The sequence below is a fragment of the Salmo salar genome, chromosome 26 (assembly GCF_965601325.2).
Source record: "Salmo salar chromosome 26, fSalSal1, whole genome shotgun sequence".
Classification (NCBI taxonomy): Eukaryota; Metazoa; Chordata; class Actinopteri; order Salmoniformes; family Salmonidae; genus Salmo; species Salmo salar.
In genome coordinates, this window is record NC_138316.1 from 5,446,392 (window position 1) to 5,470,064 (window position 23,673).

The 23,673-nt window shown below is 41.6% G+C and overlaps 1 protein-coding gene across 5 annotated transcripts in view; it reads right to left on the reverse strand.

Annotated features, from left to right (window-relative positions):
- Positions 1 to 23,210, reverse strand: part of LOC106587054 (low-density lipoprotein receptor-related protein 4) — a 274,954-nt gene extending 251,744 nt beyond the window's left edge. For 3 of the 5 annotated variants that reach the window (XM_014174937.3, XM_014174938.3, XM_014174936.3), the window contains exon 1: positions 22,904 to 23,209. In XM_014174937.3, coding sequence (XP_014030412.3) covers positions 22,904 to 22,958 — 55 coding nt within the window. In that variant the 5' untranslated portion in view covers positions 22,959 to 23,209. Of the gene's footprint in view, positions 1 to 22,903 lie in introns of all 5 variants that reach the window. The other 2 variants (XM_014174939.3, XM_014174940.3) reach the window with 2 other exon arrangements.
- Positions 23,211 to 23,673: the final 463 nt, after the last annotated feature.

A 23,673-nucleotide genomic window follows, 5' to 3' on the forward strand; every position in this document is an offset into this window, starting at 1 on the left:
TGTCATCCGCACGCACGCACACACACACGCCTCAAGGCTTAGGGTCAGTCCTACATACCCAATGTTGGATGCCTCCTCGCCATTACACCCCTTAAAGCGGATCCCAGCTATAATGATATTATTCACCTACCGGGTTCCTGCGAGAGGGAGAGCGAGGGTCCTAGAGGGATGAAAGATGGGTCCTTCATCCTCAGATAAACACTAGCCTTATATTAACCTCAAACTCCAGAGAGGTGTGAAAGAAACCCTCTATTTCAGCACCATTTGCAGGCAAGTAGAGAGACTGCTGTATCCATGTCAGGACTCCTGCAGGGTAGGGGGCAAAGATTGTGCATGAAGCAGCAGGAATACTTCTAGGTGAATAGGCGACAAAAAGACCTTCGGTTGATATGAAGAGGGGTTCACAGGAGTGAGGAGAGGTGCAGAAAAAGGGATCCACAAGAGATGAGAGGAACAGAATGGGGTATGACGGAAAGAATGATAAGGTTCAGACATTTATTGGGATATGATGAGGTAGGGTACACATAATATTAAAGAGGACACTTTATGGGATAAGCAGTGGAGGTAGAGGTAAATAGCAGTGTGTGTGCGTGCGGCCAGCGCTGGCCCAGTCATCAAGGAGCAGAGGAACTGCCCTGACACCAAATAAAGGAGAAAAATACTTATCCCTCTCTTTCTCTACTTCTCACTATCCCTTTCTATCCTTATGGGACTGACTATAAGGGGGGAATGTTTGTAAACAGTCACGCAGAGTGCACAGAGCCACACACTCACCCTGCCATCGTCGGGCTGTGTCCAGTCACCCAGTCTGTTAAAGGGGCCGTCTAGCTCTTGGTCTCTCCAGAGTTATTTATATACTGACCTCTTAACCTATTTGCTGTATGGCTCCACTGTATGGAGAGAGTTAGAGATAGCCAAACCCACCCCCCTCCCCCAAATCCCTGTTCCCCTGGTCCTGTCCAATGTCCCCTACAGGGCCCCTGGCTTGTAGAATGCCCCTCACCCCCTCCTTGGATACCCCACCTCACGTGACATGTGGGGTGACCACATGTGACAGTGTTCCTGCGCTGACAAATTGGTCTGATGTTTTTATTTCCCTTTCACAAGGCCAATTTCCATGGCATGCCTGTGTGTGTGTGTGTGTGTGTGTGTGTGTGTGTGTGTGTAGCCCCCACTGTGTCAGTTAACTGAGTTCATTGGACACAATGATACACAATCTCCTGTACTTTCACGAGACAGACAGAGACTTAGAAGAACACTGGCATCAGACATTGCTCAATGTGTCTTGTTTCTGTCTCGTCCGGGGGTCCCATGATGTTTTTTTATATGCTGTGACAATGCCAAGGCATAAGTAGATTCCTTTCAATGCGTGGTCGAAATGTGATTGAGATGCAGAGACGCCTTTTACCGCAACAATACGCCAATGTCCCTATCGTTTCACACAGATGTCTTCATCTGACACGCACAGCATAATGGCTGGACAATAATTACATTTTCTGCACCATACCACCGTGGGAGAGAGAAACAACACCGAAGAGAAAAGGAAAGAAGTGCGTCATCCAACTCTCATGCGTTCTCTCTAAATCAGAGACACAGAAATGAAGCGCCTCCAGAATTCAATTACCTCGCATGTGTGCTTATGTCTCCCTTTCTCTCAGTTCTCCTCTCCTACCCAAGCCTCTCTTTTACTCTCCTTGTCTCTTCTACCCTCTCATCCACCCTGCCTACCCTCTCATCCACCCTGCCTACCCTCTCATCACATTCACCCACACAGGCCAGGCCACAAGTACAATATAGGGCAGTGCTTGATATCCACTGTTGGGGTTAGCTGTTAAGTTAATTAAGACAATATTCCCAATAGCTCACTCATAGTGACCAGGGCTAGCCTGTATTTCTGTCTGAGAGTGTTGTGTCTAGCTGTTTGCTTGTGTCCTCCAAAAGGGGGACATATGTGAAGCGCTCCTAGACTGCCCCTGCAAGGGGTAGTAATTGAAATACGCCCGGGGGCGGGTGTTGTGCAGCAGTGTGTACCGAAACCAGACACCACAGAAGAAGAGACTCTCAGACTCACAGAGAGGGAGCACGGCATCGCAGGGAACCCAGGTGATTTATGGGAAGGTGGAGGAATGGGAGAGGGTTTAAGGGGGGAGGAAGGAGGAAGGAGGCATTAATACACACAATGTGCAGCAGTCTAGGGGTGTAGTTTACACTCCTCTTCCCCCCCTTGCCCTCAACCTCAAAATCAGGAGAAGGAACATGGCCCCTGGGGCAGGTGGGGAGCAAAGGGAAGGGGGTGTGCTGTGTAGCTCTCTGAATCGTGAAATCATAGGCTACCTCTATACTACCTCCGGGGTGCAATTCCAGAAAGCACACAGGGGGGGTATCAAATACCCCATTCTACTTTCCCCTAGTGAAAGCTAAACCCAGGACTGTACCAACTTAACCAGCTAGACCAGCAGGGAGTGCGCACACACAAACAGACCAGACTTGGGTGCAAATACATAGCAACTACTTCTATTTGAGATATTTATAAGTATTTTCAAATACTTGTATCTAAATACATCATTTCAAAACCCCCCTAGGACCAAACAGACCTGGGTTCAAATGCATGAGTATTGAAAAAATAACAGATAAAAAAAAAAATATATATATATATATATATATTTTTTATATATTTTGAACTGAGTACTTTTCAAATACATATATTTAAAAGGCTAGGGGGCAGTATTCGGAAGTTCGGATGACTGACGTGCCCAAAGTAAACTGCCTGTCACTCAGGCCCAGAAGCTAGGAGATGGATATAATTGGTAGCATTGGATAGAAAACACTCTGAAGTTTCTAAAACTGTTACAATAATGTCTGTGAGTATAAGAGAACTGATATGGCAGGCAAAAACCTGAGGAAAATCCATCCGGAATGTATTTGTTATTTTTGGGGGTCACAGTTCTTTCAAATGCTTGTCTATGGGATATTCAAAAGGAATACCTCCCAGATTGCAGTTCCTATGGCTTCCACTAGATGTCAAAAGTCTTTACAAAGGGTTTCAGGCTTGTTTTTTGAAAAATGAGTTAGTAGTTGTAGTTTTTCAAGGTGGTTCTCATTTGGACTATAGTCTTGTGTCGTGGGTGGATGAGGGCGCACACTTCGTTATTTATCTCTGGTATTGAACGTACTACATTCCGTCTTAAATTGTATCATTTATTTACATATTAGGGTACCTGTGGATTGATTAGAAATGTTGTTTGACTTGTTTGGACGAAGTTTATTGGTAACTTTTGGGATTCCTTTGTCTGCATGGGTGGATAGGGTGGATTACTGAATCAAACGCGCCAAGTAAACTGACTTTTGTGGGATATACAGAAGGACTTTATTGAACAAAACGACCATTTGTTGTGTAGCTGGGACCCTTGGGATTGCAAACAGAGGGAGATCTTCAAAGGTAAGTGATTTTATTTTAGCGCTATTTCTGATTTTTGTGACGCCTCTGCTGGTTTGGAAAATGTTTAATGCTGATGTATGCGGGGCGCTGTCCTCAGATAATCACATGGTATGCTTTCGCCGTAAAGCCTTTTTGAAATCTGACAAAGTGGTTGGATTAACAACAAATTAAGCTTTTAAATGACGTAAGACACTTGTATTTTCATGAATGTTTAATATTACGATTTTTGTCTTCTGAATTTCGCGCTCTGCAATTTCACCGGATGTTGTCGAGGTGGGTTGCTAGCATCCAAAGAGGTTGACTACTTGTATTTTCAAAGAAAAACATGCCAAAATACTGACTTTGAAATGTCGTAAAGTAATTAAATGTATCCTAAATAGTATTTGAACCCAGGTCTGACACACATACACACACACACACACACACACACACACACACACAGAGTATCAGACACACTCCTGCGACTCTGAAAACCCGGGATTAATATCCAGTAATAAAACCCTTTCCAGCCGTGTCTGTGGGAAAGCCAAAAGGAGTCGTTTTAAATAAAAGCGTCAAAGTGGGAGGGCAACCTGCATGCAAACTCTGCCGTGGACACAGCCTCAATCACCGCGCAGAGTTCCATATCCCCACCGCTTTGTGTGTGCAAATACAATCACAAGATATACAGAAATCATAGGTCACAACTGAAAGAATAAGAAATGTGGGTATCAAAATGCGTAATTTTATTATTCCATTTTCTTTCTTATCATAATAGTAGTAGCCTTCCTTTCCAGGGCCCGTTTTCATGATAGCAATGGAATTTAGGCTTACGAGTGTTTTCAACGATGCGTCTTTCCTACAACGGCAAACACCACACGGAGAGAACGTTCGCTAAGTGCGTCATTGAGGCATGTGTCGATACTTGAAAAGGCAGCGCTGCTCTCGGATTAGCTTTCCCCATTCAAATCTTACCTTAACATTGGAATTATTCCACAATACTGACGATGGATCAGCTCCTAGAGAGACCACCTATGGCTGCAAATATTGAGGCGGCTTATTCTAATACTTACCCTTTAATAATATACTAAAATCAAGATTTGGCACATTATAGCGCACGTTAGGCTACACATCATGAAATATATTGAGGCAGTAGCCAAATAAAACTCAATTGAACGATCATGAAATTGATTTCAATATAATTTAAATATATAGGCCTATACTGTAGGTAGGCTATTTATATATTTGAATGCAGTCATCTTTTCATTCTTCGCTTGATTGTCACAATTGCAAAGACATTGGCAACTTTGTATTTGGAGTCATCCTCATTGTGAAGTTATCGGTGGTCACTGAGACAGATAAACAACGTTATTCTACGTTTAGCGGAGATCTTCTGTGTATAAAGTGACGCAGTAGGACAAAAACGCATATAACAACGCACTTATCTGTTCTACGAGTGGTCTGAGGCAGTCTGTAAACAACGAGTGTTTTCATGTGCAACTTTAGTAACGATGGTTTTGCGAAACAGCTCAGAGATTTAATGATGCTCCTACGAAGTTTCTAACAATGAACTTAGCCTTAAGATGCATTTGGGAAACCGGGCCCAGTCCGATATGGGATGTAGCCTAAAGCCCAAATCAAACTTAAAGCGTTTGTTTACACGCATGAATGAGCGTGTACATGCTGGAATTAGAACGCATGGTAGTGAATGAGAGAAAACAGACGCTCCCCCCAAGTGTCAAGGCCATCAAGCGCTTCAAATTACAAAGTCATTTTTTTCTCGCATCTATGCAAAGCAAAGCTGATAAAGTGAGAGGATAAATTGCCAGAAAATAGACTGTTTGTGCATTATGTCTGGAATTGTGAAATGTAAAGTTGAGTGTCTATTTAGTGTTGATATGTTTAGCTGCCAGTGGCAATAATACATATGAGAACACTAACTTTATGCTTACCTTTGCTGATTTCATGTCCTACGGCTAGGGAACTCCGTTCAAGAGAAAATACTGTTATGTAGAAAGACTAGCTAAATTGTTTATAAACTGCTAGGTGTATTAGCGACAACTCTCCTCACGTTAGTGAGCCAACATAACAGGAAAAAGGTACAGTGGCTCCAACAGGACATACCAGGTGAGTCAAAAGGAGCACACCCTTGTGAACAGTAGTTCACAAGGGCTGCACAGCGAACAAAACAAATACGTTTTATTATGGATTCTCATGACAATTAAGTTGGCATACGCTACGCAGTGTATGTGTATTGACGCTCTCTACTCTCGCATGCATATTGACGCCGTTTCGGCTTAACTGCTATTTTCAAACCCAGTACACCTGAAATTCTACCACGGGTGTTATGAAAGACTTTGCATGACTTTGAGCTGTGGTGTTATCATATGTTACAGGCCAGGGAGTAATCAGACACACGCACACATACACGGGACACTGGGGTTGAGGGGAGCAGACATAATGAAAAAGGTCTAGCTGCCCCAAACCCCAGATCAGAACCAGACAGGCAGCCTAACATTTCTTTAACTGCTCTCACTCAATTTCTTCCAACCGCTTGCTTATTCCTTTCCAGTTATCTCCTCTTTTCAGTCTTCTTTTGCAATCTCCTCCCTCCGAACATTTATAATCCTCTCCCCTTACACATTCACTCTTCCTCCCCTTCCATCGTCTAATCACTAACTAAAATATGGCAGAGAAAATTACTTAATCGATAAATATATTTTCATATCAATTGGCCTCCTGATACTATTAGACCAATCCAGACTGAGGAAGAGGACTTCTTGATACACAGAGAGAGGATTAATTAACCTTGGCCCTACCCACTTCATATGTATATACCGTATTCTAGTCTAGGCCTATCCTATTTAACTATTTCTGTACATATACTATTCTACACTACGTGTTCATAAACAGTTGAAGTCGGAAGTTTATATACACCTTAGGCAAATACATTTAAACTCAGTTTTTCACAATTCCTGACATTTAATCCGAGTAAAAAATCCCTGTTTTAGGTCAATTAGTATCACCTGATTAAGAATGTGAAATGTCAGAATAATAGCAGAGAAAATAATTTATTTCAGCGTTTATTTCTTTCATCACATTCCCAGTGGGTCAGAAGTTTACATACACTCAATTAGTATTTGGTAGCATTGCCTTTAAATTGATTATCTTGGGTCAAACGTTTCAGGTAGCCTTCCAGAAGCTTCCCACAATAACTTGGGGGAATTTTGGCCCATTCCTCCTGACAGAGCTGGTGTAACTGAGTCAGGTTTGTAGGCCTCCTAGCTCGCACATGCTTTTTCAGTTCTGCCCACAAATTTTCTATGGGATTGAGGTCAGGGCTTTGTGATGGCCACTCCAATACCTTGACTTTGTTGTCCTTAAGCCATTTTGCCACAACTTTGGAAGTATGCTTGGGGTCATTGTCCATTTGGAAGACCCAAGCTTTAACTTCCTGACTGATGTCTTGAGATGTTGCTTCAGTATATCCACATCATTTTCCTGCCACATGATGCCATCTATTTTGTGAAGTGCATCAGTCCCTCCTGCAGCAAAGCACCCCCACAACATGATGCTGCCATCCCCGTGCTTCCTTCGGCTTGCAAGCCTCCCACTTTTTCCTCCAAACATAACAATGGTCATTATGGCCAAACAGTTCTATTTTTGTTTCATCAGACCAGAGGACATTTCTCCAAATAGTACGATCTTTGTCCCCATGTGCAGTTGCAAACCGTAGTCTGGCTTTTTTATGGCGGTTTTTGAGCAGTGGCTTCTTCCTTGCTGAGCGGCCTTTCAGGTTATGTTGATATAGGACTCGTTTTACAGTGGATATAGATACTTTTCTATCTGTTTCCTCCAGCATCTTCACAAGGTCCTTTGCTGTTGTTCTGGGATTGATTTGCATAAGCGTCATGTCTGGAGGAAACCCGGCACCATCCCTACAGTGAGCAGCATCATGATGTGGGGATGTTTTTTAGTGGCAGGGACTGGGAGACTAGTCAGGTTTGAGGAAAAGATGAACGGAGCAAAGCACAGAGTGATCCTTGATGAAAACCTGCTACAGAGTGATCAGGACCTCGGACTGGGGCGAAGGTTCACCTTCCAACAGGACAATGACCCTAAGCACACAGCCAAGACCACGCAGGAGTGGCTTCGGGACATGTCTCTGAATGTCCTTGAGTGGCCCAGCCAGAGCCCGGACTTGAACCTGATCGAACATCTCTGGAAAGACCTGAAAATAGCTGTGCAGCAACGCTCCCCATCCAACCTGACAGAGCTTGAGAATATCTGCAGAGAGGAATGGGAAAAACTCCCCAAATACAGATGTGCCAAGCTTATAGCATCATAGCCAAAAATACTTGAGGCTGTAATGGACTGGCAAAGGTGCTTCAACAAAGTACTGCGTAAAGGCCTGAATACTTATGTAAATGTTATATTTCCGTTTTTTATTTGCAAAAAAAACTCTAAAAGCCTGTTTTTGCTTTGTAATTATGGGGTATTGTGTGTAGATTGATAAGAGGATTTAAAAAAAAAAAATCATTTTAGAATAAGGCCGTAACCTAACAAAATGTGGAAAAAGTCAAGGGGTGTGAATACTTTCTGAAAAGCACTGTATATTTATACTCCGGACTCTATATTACTTAATACTTCTTAGATTTGTGTGTATTGTTGTGTAGTGTTAGGAACACAGGCATTTCGCTACACCCGCTATAACATCTGTTAAATATGTGTATGTAACCAATAGAATTTGATTTGCGAAGACATACCCAGGACAGTGTGGGTTATATTGAACTTAGTTCAATAGGTTCTCCATAATAAAGTGCTTAGCGTGATGGAGCTTTGATATTCATCAGAATCATCACCACATCACTGTGATTCACTATGCAGTCATAAAATCAAGTACAAACAATATTAAACTGGCGGGGGGGGGGGGGGGGGGGGTGATTAACTGAAATCTGAAATACAAAAAAACGGCCTCCCGAGTGGCGCAGCGGTTGAAGGTGCTTGAGGCAGCACTACAGCCCCGGGTTCGATCCCAGCCTGTGTGACAGCTGGCCGTGACCAGGAGACCCATGAGGCGGCGCACAATTGGCCCAGCGTCGTCCAGGTTTGGGGAGGGTTTGGCAAGCAAGGATTTCCTTGTCCCATCTCGCTCTGCGACTCCTTGTGGCGGGGCTGGGTGCCTGGTGTTTCCTCCGACACATTGGTGCAGCTGGCTTCCGGGTTAAGCGAGCAGTGTGTCAAGAAGAAGTGCTTGGCAGGATCGTGTTTCAGAGGACACATGGCTCTCGACCTTCGCCTCTCCCGAGTCCTATGGGAGTTGCAGCGATGGGACAAGACTAACTACCAATTGGATATCACACATTTTTAAATGCGAAGAAACAAAATAAAATAATATTAAATCACTAGGCCTACTTAGAGCCATGGAAATTAGAGGTCGACCAATTATGATTTTTCAACGCCGATACCGGTACCGATTATTGGAGGACCAAAAAAAAGCCGATGCCAATTAATCTGCCGATTTTTTTTAATTTTTATTTGTAATAAATGACAATTACAACAACACTGAATAAACACTTATTTCAACTTAATATAATACACCAATCAAATCAATTTAGCCTCAAATAAATCATGACATGTTCAATTTGGTTTAAATAATGCAAAAACACAGTGTTGGAGAAGAAAGTAAAAGTGCAATATGTGCCATGTAAAAAAGCTAACGTTTAAGTTCCTTGCTCAGAACATGAGAACATATGAAAGCTGGTGGTTCCTTTTAACATGAGTCTTCAATATTCCCAGATAATACGTTTTAGGTTGAGGTTATTATAGGACTATTTCTTTCTATACCATTTGTATTTCATATACCTTTGACTATTGGATGTTCTTATAGGCATTTTAGTATTGCCAGTGTAACAGTATAGCTTCCGTCCCTCTCCTCACCCGTACCTGGGCTCGAACCAGGAACACATCGACAACAGCCATCCTCGAAGCATCGTTACTCATCGCTCCACAAAAGCCGCGGCACTTGCAGAGCAAGGGGAACAACTACTCCAAGTCTCAGAGAGAGTGACGTTTGAAACGCTATTAGCGTGCACCCCGCTAACTAGCTAGCCATTTCACATCGGTTACACCAGCCTAATCTTGGGAGTTGATAGGCTTGACGTCATAAACAGCGCAATGCTTGAAGCATTACGAAGAGCTGCTGGCAAACGCACGAAAGTGCTGTTTGAATGAATGCTTACGAGCCTGCTGCTGCCTACCATCGCTCAGTCAGACTGCTCTATCAAATCATAGACTTAATTATAACATAACCCACAGAAATACGAGCCTTTGGTCAGTAATATGGTCGATTCCCAAAACTATCATTTCGGGAAAAAAACGTTTATTCTGTCAGTGAAATACGGAACCGTTCCATATTTTATCTAACGGGTGGCATCCCTAAGTCTAAATATTGCTGTTACATTGTACAACCTTCAATGTTATGTCATAATTATGTACAATCTGGCAAATTAATTACGGTCTTTGTTAGGAATAAATGGACTTCACACAGTTCGGAACGAGCCAGGCGGCCCAAACTGCTGCATATACCCTGACTGCTTGCACCGAACGCAAGAGAAGTGACACAATTTCCCTAATTATAAGAAATTCATGTTAGCAGGCAAAATTAACTAAATATGCAGGTTTAAAAATATATACTAGTGTATTGATTTTAAAGAAAGGCATTGATGTTTATGGTTAGGTTTGGTGCAACGACAGTGCTAAATCATCACCCGTTTGGCGAAGTAGGCTGTGATTCATTGAGAAATTAACAGGCACCGCATCGATTATATGCAACGCAGGACACGCTAGATAAACTAGTAATATCATCAACCATGTGTAGTTAACTAGTAACAACTTACCTTGGCTTCTTGCTGCTCTCGCGTAACAGGTAGTCAGCCTGCCACGCAGGCTCCTCGTGGAGTGCAAAGTAAGGCAGGTGGTTAGAGAGTTGGACTAGTAACCGGAAGGTTGCAAAAACAAATCCCCGAACTGACAAGGTAAAAATCTGTCATTCTGCCCCTGAACAAGGCAGTTAACCCACCGTTCCTTGGCAGTCATTGAAAATAAGAATGTGTTCTTAACTGACTTGCCTAGTTAAATAAAGGTCTAAAAACTAAACATAAAAAATAAAAAAATATATCTACAAAAAAAAAATGTCGTCCAAAAATACCGATTTCCGATTGTTATGAAAACTTGAAATCGGCCCTAATTAAATCTGCTATTCCGATTAATCGGTCGACCTCTAATGGAAATGTCAACAACAGACACAATGTCTGTAAATGAGTTACAAGATATGGGGCTCGTAGATTTCATAGTTTTATGATAGTCAATAATCAAGCAAAGCATGACCTGAAACCTCCCTATCCAAAGATAATGGAATAGACCACAGTTGACATTGACAACGTCACTCTGTAAGGACAGCAGACTTCACTATAAATAGGAGCAGGCTCATCCGAGGGGCCTTTGTTTTCAGCGAGATATCAAATCTTATCTGGCTGGCCTTTGGGAGCCAGTCTGCCGCTGACATTTAGAATTCTGTCACAATTACTGCCGGGTCGCATATCAGAGCACAACATGAGCAACAGCTGTAGAGGCACACTTTTTGCCATTTCGTCAGATGAATTGATTCATGTCAGCAGAACGATACACTGCAGGCAGCTGTTTATGTGTGTGTGTGTGTGTGTGTGTGTGTGTGTGTGTGTGTGTGTGTGTGTGTGAAATAGAGACAGAGAAAGTGACAGAGAGAGAGAGAGAGATTCCTGCCATAGCCTAGAGTTTCTTTAAAAAGGAGTTCCCGGCATGTCGGTGAGGTCCTCACACATTCCAGCCTGCAAGGCGGCTGTTCTGACATGTTGTAAGCTAAGGTGTTCGTGGAAACTTGGATGACGAAAAAAAGCACTGGCCAAACCAATTACTGGTGGTCTGAGAGGGGGTGGCGGTGTAGCCTAAAAATGCTAACAATCACAGCAAGGCACTGAATTGTTACCCAGAAACAAAAAGGCAACCCAGAAAATGACAAAAAATAGCCAACATTAAGAAAGGCATTGATGTTTATGGTTAGGTACACATTGGTGCAACGACAGTGCTTTTTTCGCGAATGCGCTTGTTAAATCACCCGTTTGGCGAGGTAGGCTGTGATTTGATGATAAATTAACAGGCACCACATCGATTATATGCAACGCAGGACAAGCTAGATAAACTAGTAATATCATCAACCATGCGTAGTTAACTAGTGATTATGTTAAGATTGATTGTTTTTTATAAAATAACTTTAATGCTTGCTAGCACCTTACCTTGGCTCCTTGCTGCACTCGCATAACAGGTAGTCAACTTGCCACGCAGTCTCCTCGTGGAGTGCAATGTAATCGGCCATAATCGGTGGCCAAAAATGGTGATTACCGATTGTTATGAAAACTTGAAATCAGCCCTAATTAAATCGGCCATTCCGATTAATTGGTCAACCTCTAATTTTTAGGATATGAAAAATTATTTTATCTAACAAAACGACACTTCATGTTATCTCTGGGACCCTTTGGATGATAAATCAGAGCAAGATTTCAGAATGTAAGTACACATTTCACCTTCAGAGGTGAATTTATCAAACTTATCGCGCTGAAAAAAAGTGTTTTGTTGTTAGCTCTCCTCAAACAATAGCATGGCATTTTTTCGCAGTAATAGCTACTGTAAATTGGACAGTGCAGTTATATTAACATGAATTTAAGCTTTCAGCCGATATAAGACACTTACATGTACCGACATTTGTTGTTTCTCTAAAATCTGCAATCGTGACAAGACGCTGCATGATTTACAACTGTCCCGTACCGGAGCGCCACATGTACTGATCACATCTTTACTAATGTTTCAGAAAACTGCTCTAAAGCATTATCCATGCCCATTGGATGTAGTGATCATAATATAGTAGCCATATCTTGGAAAACCAAAGTTCCAAAGGCTGGGCCTAAAATAGTGTATAAGATATCATACAAGAGGTTCTGTAGTGAATCAAGGTTGAAAGAATATTTACTGGTCTGTTGTGTATAATGAGGAGCAACCAGACGCCACAATTGACGCTTCTTCCAGGTACTAATGAGTATGCACCCATTAAGAAAATTACTCTAAAAACTGCTAAATCCCTGTGGATTGATGAAGAATTTAAAAATGGTTCTGGTTGAGAGGGGTGAGGCAAAAGGAATGGCAAATAAGTCTGGCTGGACAGCCGATTGGCATACGTACCGTAAATTGAGAAATCATGTGACTAAACGGAACAAAAAAAAGAAACTGTACTATGAAACAAAGATAATTGATATGAAGAATGATAGTAAAAACTTAAGCACCTTAAATGAAATTGTCAAAAAAGCAAATTAAGCTCAAGCCATTGAGGCTGATGGCCCATTCATCACAAAACCCTCTGATATTGCCAACTACTTTAATTACTTTTTCCATTGGCAAGATTAGCAAATTTAGGCATTACACGCGAACAAACTCTGAACCGTCACATTCATGCATTACCGACCAAATTACGAAAGAAAAGTATTGTTTAACAAATGATCAAAGCTTGATCATTAGTTCAATATTTGAATCAGCTGTGTAGTGCTTTGGAAAAAAACAAAAAGGTGCACCCCTTGGGGTCCAGAGGAAAGAGTTTGGGAAACACTGCTGTAGGCTTTGATTAAAGAGATGGAAAATATGAGTGCTACTCAGAATTAAGATTCAAAGATGTCTGCAGAAACAATGGGGCTATGACATGGTACCTTGAGTTTAAAAAATATATATTTTGGTTATTGAACTACAGTAAGTGAAGTGGATTTACACTCGATAACTGAATTACACAATGTGTCCCTGATCTGTACTACAAAGAAATGCATTATTATGGATACGAATGTCATTCTCCTCATGTTTCACAAGTTTGGACAAGTTTGGACATCGCAGCGCAGCAGACCAGAGCACAGTAGTTTTTGCCCTAGCAATGTTTTTTTGCCCCAGTACAATACAGCACAACAGAGCAGTGTAGAGTACAGTGCAGAAGAGTAAAGTAGGGTTCAGTAGAGTATAGTATAGTACAATCTACTGTACAATCTACTGTGCTCTACTCACTCAATTGTCCTATCCTGTACTAACTTGTGAAACATACAGTACCAGTCAAAATGTTGGACACACCTACTCATTCAAGGGTTTCTTTATTTTTACTATTTTCTACATTGTATAATAATAGTGAAGACATCAAAACTATGAAATAACACATATGGAATCATGTAGTAACCAAAAAAGTGTTATATAAAATACATTTTGATTTGTTTTTGAGATTCTTCAAAGTAGCCACCCTTTGCCTTGATGACAGCTTTGCACACTCTTGGCATTGGCATTCTCTCAACCAGCTTCATGAGGTAGTCACCTGGAATGCATTTCAATTAACAGGTGTGCTTTGTTAAAAGTTAATTTGTGGTATTTCTTTCCTTCTTAATATCTTTGAGCCAATTAGTTGTGTTGTGACAAGGTAGGGGTGGTATACAGAAACTAGCCCTATTTGGTAAAAGACCAAGTCCATATTATGGCAAGAACAGCTCAAATAAACAAAGAGAAATGACAGTCCATTATTACTTTAAGACATGAAGGTCAGTCAATGCGGAAAATGTCAAGATGTTTGAAAGGTTCTTCTAGTGCAGTCGCAAGAAATATCAAGTGCTATGATGAAACTGGGTCTCATGTGGACTGCCACTGGCACACTTAACCAGCATGGCTACCACAGCACTCTGCAGCGATACGCCATCCCATCTGGTTTGCGCTTAGCGGGTCTATCATTTCTTTTTCAAAAGGACATTGACCCAACACACACCTCCAGGCTGTGTAAGGGGTATTTGACCAAGGAGAGTGATTGAGTGCTGCATCAGATGACCTGGCCTCCACTATCACCCAACCTCAACCCAATTGAGATGGTTTGGGATGAGTTGAGTCAAGGAAAAGCAGCCAACATGTGCTCAGCATATATGGGAACACCTTCAAGACTGTTGGAAAAGCATTCCAGGAGAAGCTGGTTGAGCATGAAAATGGCGCCGACAGAGAGGGCCGCCTCAATTCTAGTCCTTAGGAACCTAATGCATCACTGGGGGCAAACTACCTGCCCTCCAGGACACCTACAGCACTCAATGTCACAGGATGCCCAAAAATATCATCAAGGACAACAACCACCCGAGCCACTGCCTGTTCACCCCGCTACCATCCAGAAGACGAGGTCAGTACAGGTGCATCAACGCTGGGACCGAGAGACTGAAAAACAGCTTCCATCTCAAGGCCAACAGATTGTTAAACAGACATCACTAGCACAGAGAGGCTGCCTACATAGACTTGAAATCATTGGCCACTTTAATAATGCCACTTTAATAATGTTTACATATCTTGCATTACTCATCTCATGTATATACTGTATTCTACCCTATGTATTCAGTCTCTCCAGGATTCCACGATTCTGCGATCGCATAATTCAATGCATAATCAACCAATCAGCGCATATTACACGAGAGCTCGCAATTTTGACCAAGCGCATAAAAGGGTCCAATCAAAAGCGGGTTCATAATGTTGACCAATTACTGCACTGTTACTGTAGAAAATGGCCCAATCCAATCACACGTCAAAAGTTTTTTCCCCCTGGCCTGTCAGCATATTCACGTGCGAAGATGATGGCTGATTGGCAGTGTAATGAACAGAAATCATTTGCCAACAAAAATAACAGCTAAAGACCGTGCAAAACTATTTCCAAATGTTTTGCATTAAAGTTTTGTTTTGCACTCCGTGCAACGTTCTTCCGGAACACAAGAGAAAGTCGACAATCAGTCACTTCGAATCAGCAAAGCATATGAGAATGTCAGAACAGTACCCACAGCAGCGGCAGATCACCATGACTGAAGAGGTAGCTGGGAAGACTGTGGCAAGTGCTGAAAGAATCAATGCGAGTAGCGTTTCACTCAAACTTTTGCTCCACTAACCTTGGCTTTAGTAGGGTGGCCGGCACTCTGCTCTCCTCAGTCTGTCTATGGAGAGCGCTGCTCAAAGCACTGAGTGCAATTTGTCAGCTTTGCTGTTTTAAACTCTTTAAAACGTAATGTACCACAACCAACGACTCTGCAGTGGAGCAATTGATATGGAGGAGGATAGGGAGGATGAAATGGATGATTACATTGAGATATAGGCCTAGATGAGCTAGGCCCTTGGTCGTCCGTCCCGTCCCGTCCCCCGTCCCCCCCGGAGGGACTGTCTATTGCATCTTAGCCTATGCCGCTCTGACATTGCTCATCCATATATTTATATATTCTTATTCCATTACTTAGATTTGTGTGTATTAGGTATTTGTTGTGGAATTGTTAGATATTACTTACTAGATATTGCTGCACTGTCAGAACTAGAAGCACAAGCATTTCACTACTCGCAAAAACATTTTCTAACCATGTGTATGTGACCAATAATATTTAATAATGCCAAGAGTGTGCAAAGCTGTCACCAAGGCAGAGGGTGCCTACTTTGAAGAATCTAAAATACACTTTTTTGGTTATTACATGATTCCATATGTGTTATTTCATAGTTTTGATATCTTCACTATTATTCTACAACGTAGAAAATAGAAAAAATTAAGACAAACCCTTGAATGAGTAGGTGTGTCCAAACTTGACTAGTACTATACATCTATGATATGTTCAGATTTGGTCCAGTACGGTCCGTCTGTGGATGTTAAAAATGTGATTTTCCTGTGTTTTATATATATTTCCACAATATGTAATTGGAATAATACTGTGAAATTGTGAAAATTATGATAATGCCCTTTTAGTGCAAGAGCTGTTTGAAAATACTTATTTTTTGGGGATGGAGTTTTGGCATGCCTGGCGACAATTACCAGGCGGTATAAGTAAATAGACCAATAATAAATAGCTAAACCGCTCTGCCAATAACAGCTAGGTTTCAGGTTCCATATCCCTCCCATTAGGCTTGTCCAATTAGGCCCCTCACTCAGACCAGTCCCAGACAGTCCTAGGCAAAATTCTTGCTTGAGAAATGGATCTTTGCTAAGAAGCTATTTTTGTTTATTTTTGCCCATTTTAATAATTGAAAACAATCACAGTAAGATACTTAAATTGTTACCCATAAATTTGATAGACAAAAACGGCTACATCGGACCTTTAACATCAAAGGTAATGTCGACTGACCAAATTTCAACTACTTCCATGGACGTCCGATGTCGATCGGTGCTCAGTGGGTGAGGATGCTGGTTACAGTAAATGGAAAGAGAGGGCATGGGTAGCTGTCAGTAAGAGCTAGAGCTCCATTAACTTGAGAAACAAGCAGCGAGAGAGAGAGATGTATGGGCGGTCCAAAATAATTGTAACACTCTTGGTTTAACCACCAGATGACAGAAAGAGAAAGAAAGCAGTTATGAGCGGCAGGTAGCCTAGTGGTTAGAGCGTTGGACTAGTAACCGAAAGGATGCAAGATCGAATCCCTGAGCTGACAAGGTAAAAATCTGTCGTTCTGGCCCTGAACAAGGCAGTTAACCCACTGTTCCTAGGCCGTCATTGAAAATAAGAATTTATTCTTAACTGACTTGCCTAGTAAAATAAAACAGTATGCCAGTGGAAGCAGGAAGCAGGTGACTATTATGACTTCACAGTGTAGCCAATTCAGCTGCAGTAATACTTTTTTTGTAATTACGTTACTAATTTGGTAACAGAATTAGGGTTGGGTGGTATGCAGATTTTCATATCATCAATCTGGGATTGGGAGTCTACCAGAATGATAACAAAATTAGCACAAGTAATAGCAAATTTCCATAGAGGCTGCTAGCTAAATATGCTAATGAGCGAGACTTATTTAAACAAATTGCAAAGACAGACAATCCAGCTCATAAAGTTATACATATATAGCCAGGACATACCACATTCCATTTTTGGTGAGTTGACATTTACAAGTGAATGTGAACGAGAGACATGTGACCTACAGTATTTCTGATACCTTTAGGACTTTTTCTAGTAGTTTTTTTCTAAGATGACTTTTCCATCTGTTTATCCAGAAAACAAATCCTTAATTTTTTAGATGGAAATGAATCTATGCCTTCATTTCCCAAAAATATAGACTCTTAGCTTTTATTTGACATGCTCCTATGAATTTCATATGTTGGTGCTCAAGGTTCCTTCTCAATGGAAATGCCCAGAAGCAAAAGTGATTCCGTTACCCAAGAATAGCAAAGCAACCTTTACTGGTTTAAACAGCCGACCAAGCAGCCTGCTACCGACCAAGCAGCCTGCTAAACAAAACAAAAAATGGTGTTTGACCAGAGACAATGCTTTTTCACAGTAAACAAATTAACTTGCTTTCAGCCCTCTTATAGGGAAGGGCATTCAACATCTACAGCACTAACACAAATGACTGATGATTGGCTGAAAGAAATTGATAATGAAAAGATTGTGGAAGCTGTTTTGTTAAGATTTCAGTACAGCTTTTGACATTATCAATAATAGTCTGCTGCTGGAAAAACGTGTGTTATGGCTTTACATCCTATGCTATGTCGTGGAGCGAGAGTTACATATCTAACAGAACAGCGGGTGATCTTTAATGGAATCCTCTCTAACATAAACCAGGTAGAGTCTGGCATACCTCAAGGTAGCTGTCATGGCCCCTTACTTTTCTCTATTTTTAATAATTACCTACCACTAGCACTGAGTAAAGCCAATGTGTCTACAGTATGTACGATGATGACTCAGCATTATACACGTCAGCTACCACAGCAAGTGAAATCACTGCAAAAAGAGCTGCAGTTGGTTTTAGAATGGATGGCAAGTAATAGCCTATGCTAGTTCAAAATACACTATATATATATATACACACACACACAAAAGGTATGTGGACACCCCCTCAAAATAGTGGACTCTGCTATTTCAGCCTCACCCATTGCTTTACATTACATTTACATTTAAGTCATTTAGCAGACGCTCTTATCCAGAGCGACTTACAAAATGGTGCATTCACCTTATGATATCCAGTGGAACAACCACTTTACAATAGTGCATCTAAATCTTTTAAGGGGGGGGGGGGGTTAGAAGGATTACTTTATCCTATCCTAGGTATTCCTTAAAGAGGTGGGGTTTCAGGTGTCTCCGGAAGGTGGTGATTGACTCCGCTGTCCTGGCGTCGTGAGGGAGCTTGTTCCACCATTGGGGTGCCAGAGCAGCGAACAGTTTTGACTGGGATGAGCGGGAACTGTGCTTCCTCAGAGGTAGGGAGGCCAGCAGGCCAGTGGTGGATGAACGCAGTGCCCTTGTTTGGGTGTAGGGCCTGATCAGAGCCTGAAGGTATGGAGGTGCCGTTCCCTTCACAGCTCCGTAGGCAATCATTGCTGACAGGTTTATAAAATCGAGCACACCGCCATGCAAACTCCATAGACAAACATTGTCAGTAGAATGACCTTACTGAAGAGCTCTGTGACTTTCAACATGGCAATATCATAGGATGCCATCTTTCCAACAAGTCAGTTCATCAGATTTCTGCCCTGCTAGAGCTGCCCCGGTCAACTGTAAGTGATGTTATTGTGAAGAGGAAAAGTCTAGTAGCAACAACGGCTCAGCTGCGAAGTGGTAGGCCACACAAGCTCATAGAGCAGGACCGCTGAGTACTGAAGCGCATAGCATGTAAAAATCGCCTGTCCTGGGTTGCAACACTCACTACACAGTTCCAAACTGCCTCTGGAAGCAATGTCAGCACAAGAACTGTTCGTCGGGAGCTTAATGAATTGGGTTTCCTTTGCCGAGCACCCGCACACAAGCCTAAAATCACTGTGGGCAATGCCAAGGGTGGCCTAGAGTGGTGTAAAACTCACCGCCATTGGACTCTGGAGCAGTGGAAACAAGTTCTCTGGATTGATGAATCACGCTTCACCATCTGCCAGGAGAACGCTACCTGCCCCAATGCATAGTGCCAACTGTAAAGTTTAGTGGAGGAGGAATAATGGTCTGGTCTGTTTTTCAACATCAGTGCCAGACCTCTAATGCTTGTGGCTGAATGAAAGCAAGTCCCCAGCAATGTTCCAACATCTCGTGGAAAGCCTTCTCAGAAGAGTGCAGGATGTTGTAGCAGCAAAAGGGGGACCAACTCTATATTAATGTCCATGATTTTGGAATGAGAAGCAGGTGTCCACATGGTGATGTAGTGTATATCCAAAACTAAAAGTCAAATAATTGTATTTGGGATAAACATTAGTTAAACCCTAAACCTAGGGCTGACACCCATCTGATTTGCACCTGTCTCAGTGGACTAATCCATTGAGGAGGCCGCGGGGATGCTATGGTCCAAGAAGAAGGGGAGTGTGGCTAAGATGCACAAGGCACTTCTCTCTCCAGAATGCTCTCTCCCGCCATTTTGTTCACATTCATTGTTTCATAACTTCATTGTGTGAATTGTTAGATTGATAGACAGTAACAATTCCCCATTCCATATACTGTATCACCAGTAGTAGCCTACACTTACCGTTAATTCCCATAATTTCTCATCTACAATGTTTGTTTGGTTATGGTAATTCCTGTTAATGTATTCAATACATTAGTAATTTACCGTTGTCATTATTTGAGTGGACACATTGTTTGCAGAGCTCACAACCTATGCTACACTTGTGAGAAACAAGTTTTGGTTTATTTCATTCCATTTACGAGTTGTCAATTTATTCATTGCTTTGTGTTTGGAGCGCTCCTGTCAATGTTGAGTAAGGATGTGCACTTGATTACGCATATAGAAGTAGGCCTAGGCTATCTGGCCTGCGTGCAAATGTAGGCCTATAAATGTGCCCATTTGGGGATGTCTGATAGTATTTCAGATTTTCTTAACTCACCACAACTAATGAGTTATGGAACTTCTAAAATTATATATTTTTTGCCTCAAAACAGCAAGTAAACAAAGTTTGTTTTTAGAATGACAATAGTTCCTCAATGTATTTTAAAACATGTTCAACTCTTTCCCTTTCGATAACCACTCGTCATGAAAGGGAAAAATGTAATGCTCTGATCCAACGGAAACGTCAGAAAATACCCGATTACTTCTTATCCCTTGCAAAATAACCTTCAGCTGTGTCTGTCCCGAGCTTACTGGTGTGGGACAACTCTGAGGGCCCAGAAAATGTTATACAACATGGCAAGTTTGCTCGCGTGGTCGGACCGGACACAGTTGATAGTTGATACATTTCAAGTTCGTTGCACAGGCCATGCATAGCCAATGTGATTTATCGGATATGTATTCTTATCAAGATATGTTCTACCTGCAGGCTGCAATTTTTACATCCTAGGCAATGGCAATATTTTTGTATAATTTTCATATAGATTTAGATAGAATTTAGATTAACCACATGATAATGATTTTTGAGATACAAAGACTATTAGAAATTAAAATGTTCCATGAAAATGTGCATACGCAAATCAGTAGAAATGGTAAGATAAATTGGCACACCCCCTGGTGCAGCCTATTTCCACACAGTAACGGCAGAATCTGCAAAGGCCAGCAGCTGCGGGGGGGGGGGGGGACAGGTTATTTTCTTCTGGTTAGGCTCTCTCTGGATCCCTTGAGTCATTTCTGTGTCTTAATTATTTAATCAAACAGCATGCTTAAAGCATCAGACAATCTCAGGACATATAGTTTATCTCCTTAAAACACATAGGGTTAAAATGTAATGTTAAAATACAGCTTTGAACATTTCGACCAATTGATTGGTTGAAAGAAAAGATGACTCTCAGTCGACAAAGATTTTTTGTAGTCGGGGACAGCTCTACCTAAACCTCAACTAAATATTGTAATGAATAATGTGGCAATTGAGCAAGTTGATAGTAAACTGCTTGGTGTAACCCTACATTGTAAACTTACATGGTCAAAACATATTGATGAAAAGGTAGCTAAGATGGGGGAGGTCTGGCCGTGATAAAGCACTGCTCTGCTTTCTTGACATCACAATCAACAAAACAAGTCCTACAGGCCCTAGTTTTATCAGACCTGGACTTCTGCCCAGTCATTCTGCCACAAAGAAAGGCAAACAACAGTTGTCCCAGAATAGAGCAGCATGGCTGCCCCTTAAATGTACACGAAGAGCTAACATCAATGACATGCATGTAAATCTCTCCTGGCTCAAAGTAGAGGAGAGATTGACTGCATCCCTGCTTGACTTTGTGAGTGGTATTGACGTGTTGAACACTTAACACACAGTTCAGACACCCATACATAACCCACAAGACATGGTCTCTTCACAGTCCCCAAGTCCATAACAGACTCTGGGAAACACACAGAACTACATAGAGCCATGACTACATGGAACTCTTCCACATCAAGTAACTCAAGCAAGCAGTAAAATCAGATTTATGTATAACAGATAAAACAACACCTCATGGCACAACGTGGGCTGTGACACACACACACACACACATTGTAATATTGGTGTATTGTAGTATTGTACATATTATATTGTACATTTGTAATAATAGAGTAATAATGTAATAAATGTCTTGCATGATGATTATTTTTTTTATTTTATTTTTTTAATGTAGACTGTTATGTTTCGTCGTGATGTAGGCCTACTTGTTTTAATCCTGTTTTGACCCCAGGAAGAGTAGCTGCCGCCTTGGCAGCAGCTAATGACGATCCTAATATATATAAATACAAATACATTATGTTCTGTAGAAGGTTAAATATGATACATTCTAAACATGTCCCTCATTCAGACATCCACAGTCATATGATCGGTATGCGGCTGATTGCACATGTAGAAGGTATTAGCTTCTGCTGCTTTAAACAGCGGCTGTCCGGAATTGAAGGCAAATTGAAGACCTGCATACTCTCGTTAAATTAAACCTGTGCGGAGGATGAGTAGGTCTGTGCCAAGGATTTAATCTTTGCTCAAGTATAGGCTAGCGGTAATGTGTAAACCGACAACAAAAACATTGACAGACTGTAAACAATGCGAGTGATGCAGAAAAAAAGTCTGCAATAGCATATAATAGGCTAGTTATTGGTCTTTCAAAAACAAAGCAAGCAAATATCACTATTCCACCAATGGCCTAAAATGTACGTATTTGCCTTATTGTCAGGCTAGAAGGCTAATGTGACGCCTGATTGACGGACCTCAGTCTTTGTGCAATGATATCCATTATTCCGACTGTATTTTGATAGGGCTGCATCATGTCACATTAAAAAAAAAGTTATCCCCACAATTACTCTGTCTAAATTTATGCAAAACATTAACTTTTGTTATGAAACTCATGCGTATTTCAAAGCAATGGACTAGAATTGAGGGCTGAAAGAAAACAAAAAACGACACGGTTGTTTGGATATCATAACATTCACTCTTCGAATCATCCTCCCGCAGACGGATATTAAATAGTGGATCCAAGATACGAGGACGTTTTTTACGAGATGACATGTTAAAATGCAACTTACCTTGACTGCGAAGAAAGAAAGTTATCATGCTACACAGCACCACAGAGACCTGCATCTTTGATTCCCTTCTCTCGCTCGCTCGCTCTCGGTCTGTCTTTCTTTCTTATTTGCTGCAAATATTTCGGTATTATCGAAATATCAAAGAAGAGCCTTCAAATCAACAAAGACTAAACTCATAACTATATTCATAGCATGGCTGTATTTTGGTATTTAGTCCCCTCTGATACGACGAGTCAAAGTTAAAGTTTCGCTCTGCGCCCTGGAACATACGGTCTTCAACATGTTGTACTGTGCTCTAGATCCGATACTGGAGTGATCAAAAGGAGCAGTGGACTGTACCAAACGCAACAAGGGGGAGGTTCGGCTAGAAAGCGCACCGTTTCGACAAGAAACAGACAAGCTAGTTCATTTTACTTTGATATAAGATATGCTTTCACTTCAGCAACAGTATTTAGGTGTGTGTGTCCTCCGAAATGTAACTGTGTTCCCTAAGCGAACACTATATTGTTGCAAATCAACCCAGTGATTTGTAGTTTGCGTTGCCCATGGTTTCTCCTCGGTGTATCATTTCTAAAGTTACAATGTATTTTTAAAGGTTGGTGGTCAGCAAATCAAAGGGTGCTTTCAAGTAACCTAGAAAGGAACTGGACGCATGAGTAGCCTAACTGTGCGCCCCATTGGCAGCACATGTTTCTCTCGGTTGAAAATGCAGATAAACTTGAGGCTATGGGAAATCTGGTCACCTTCCTCTTCGATGTTGCCAAAAGGAT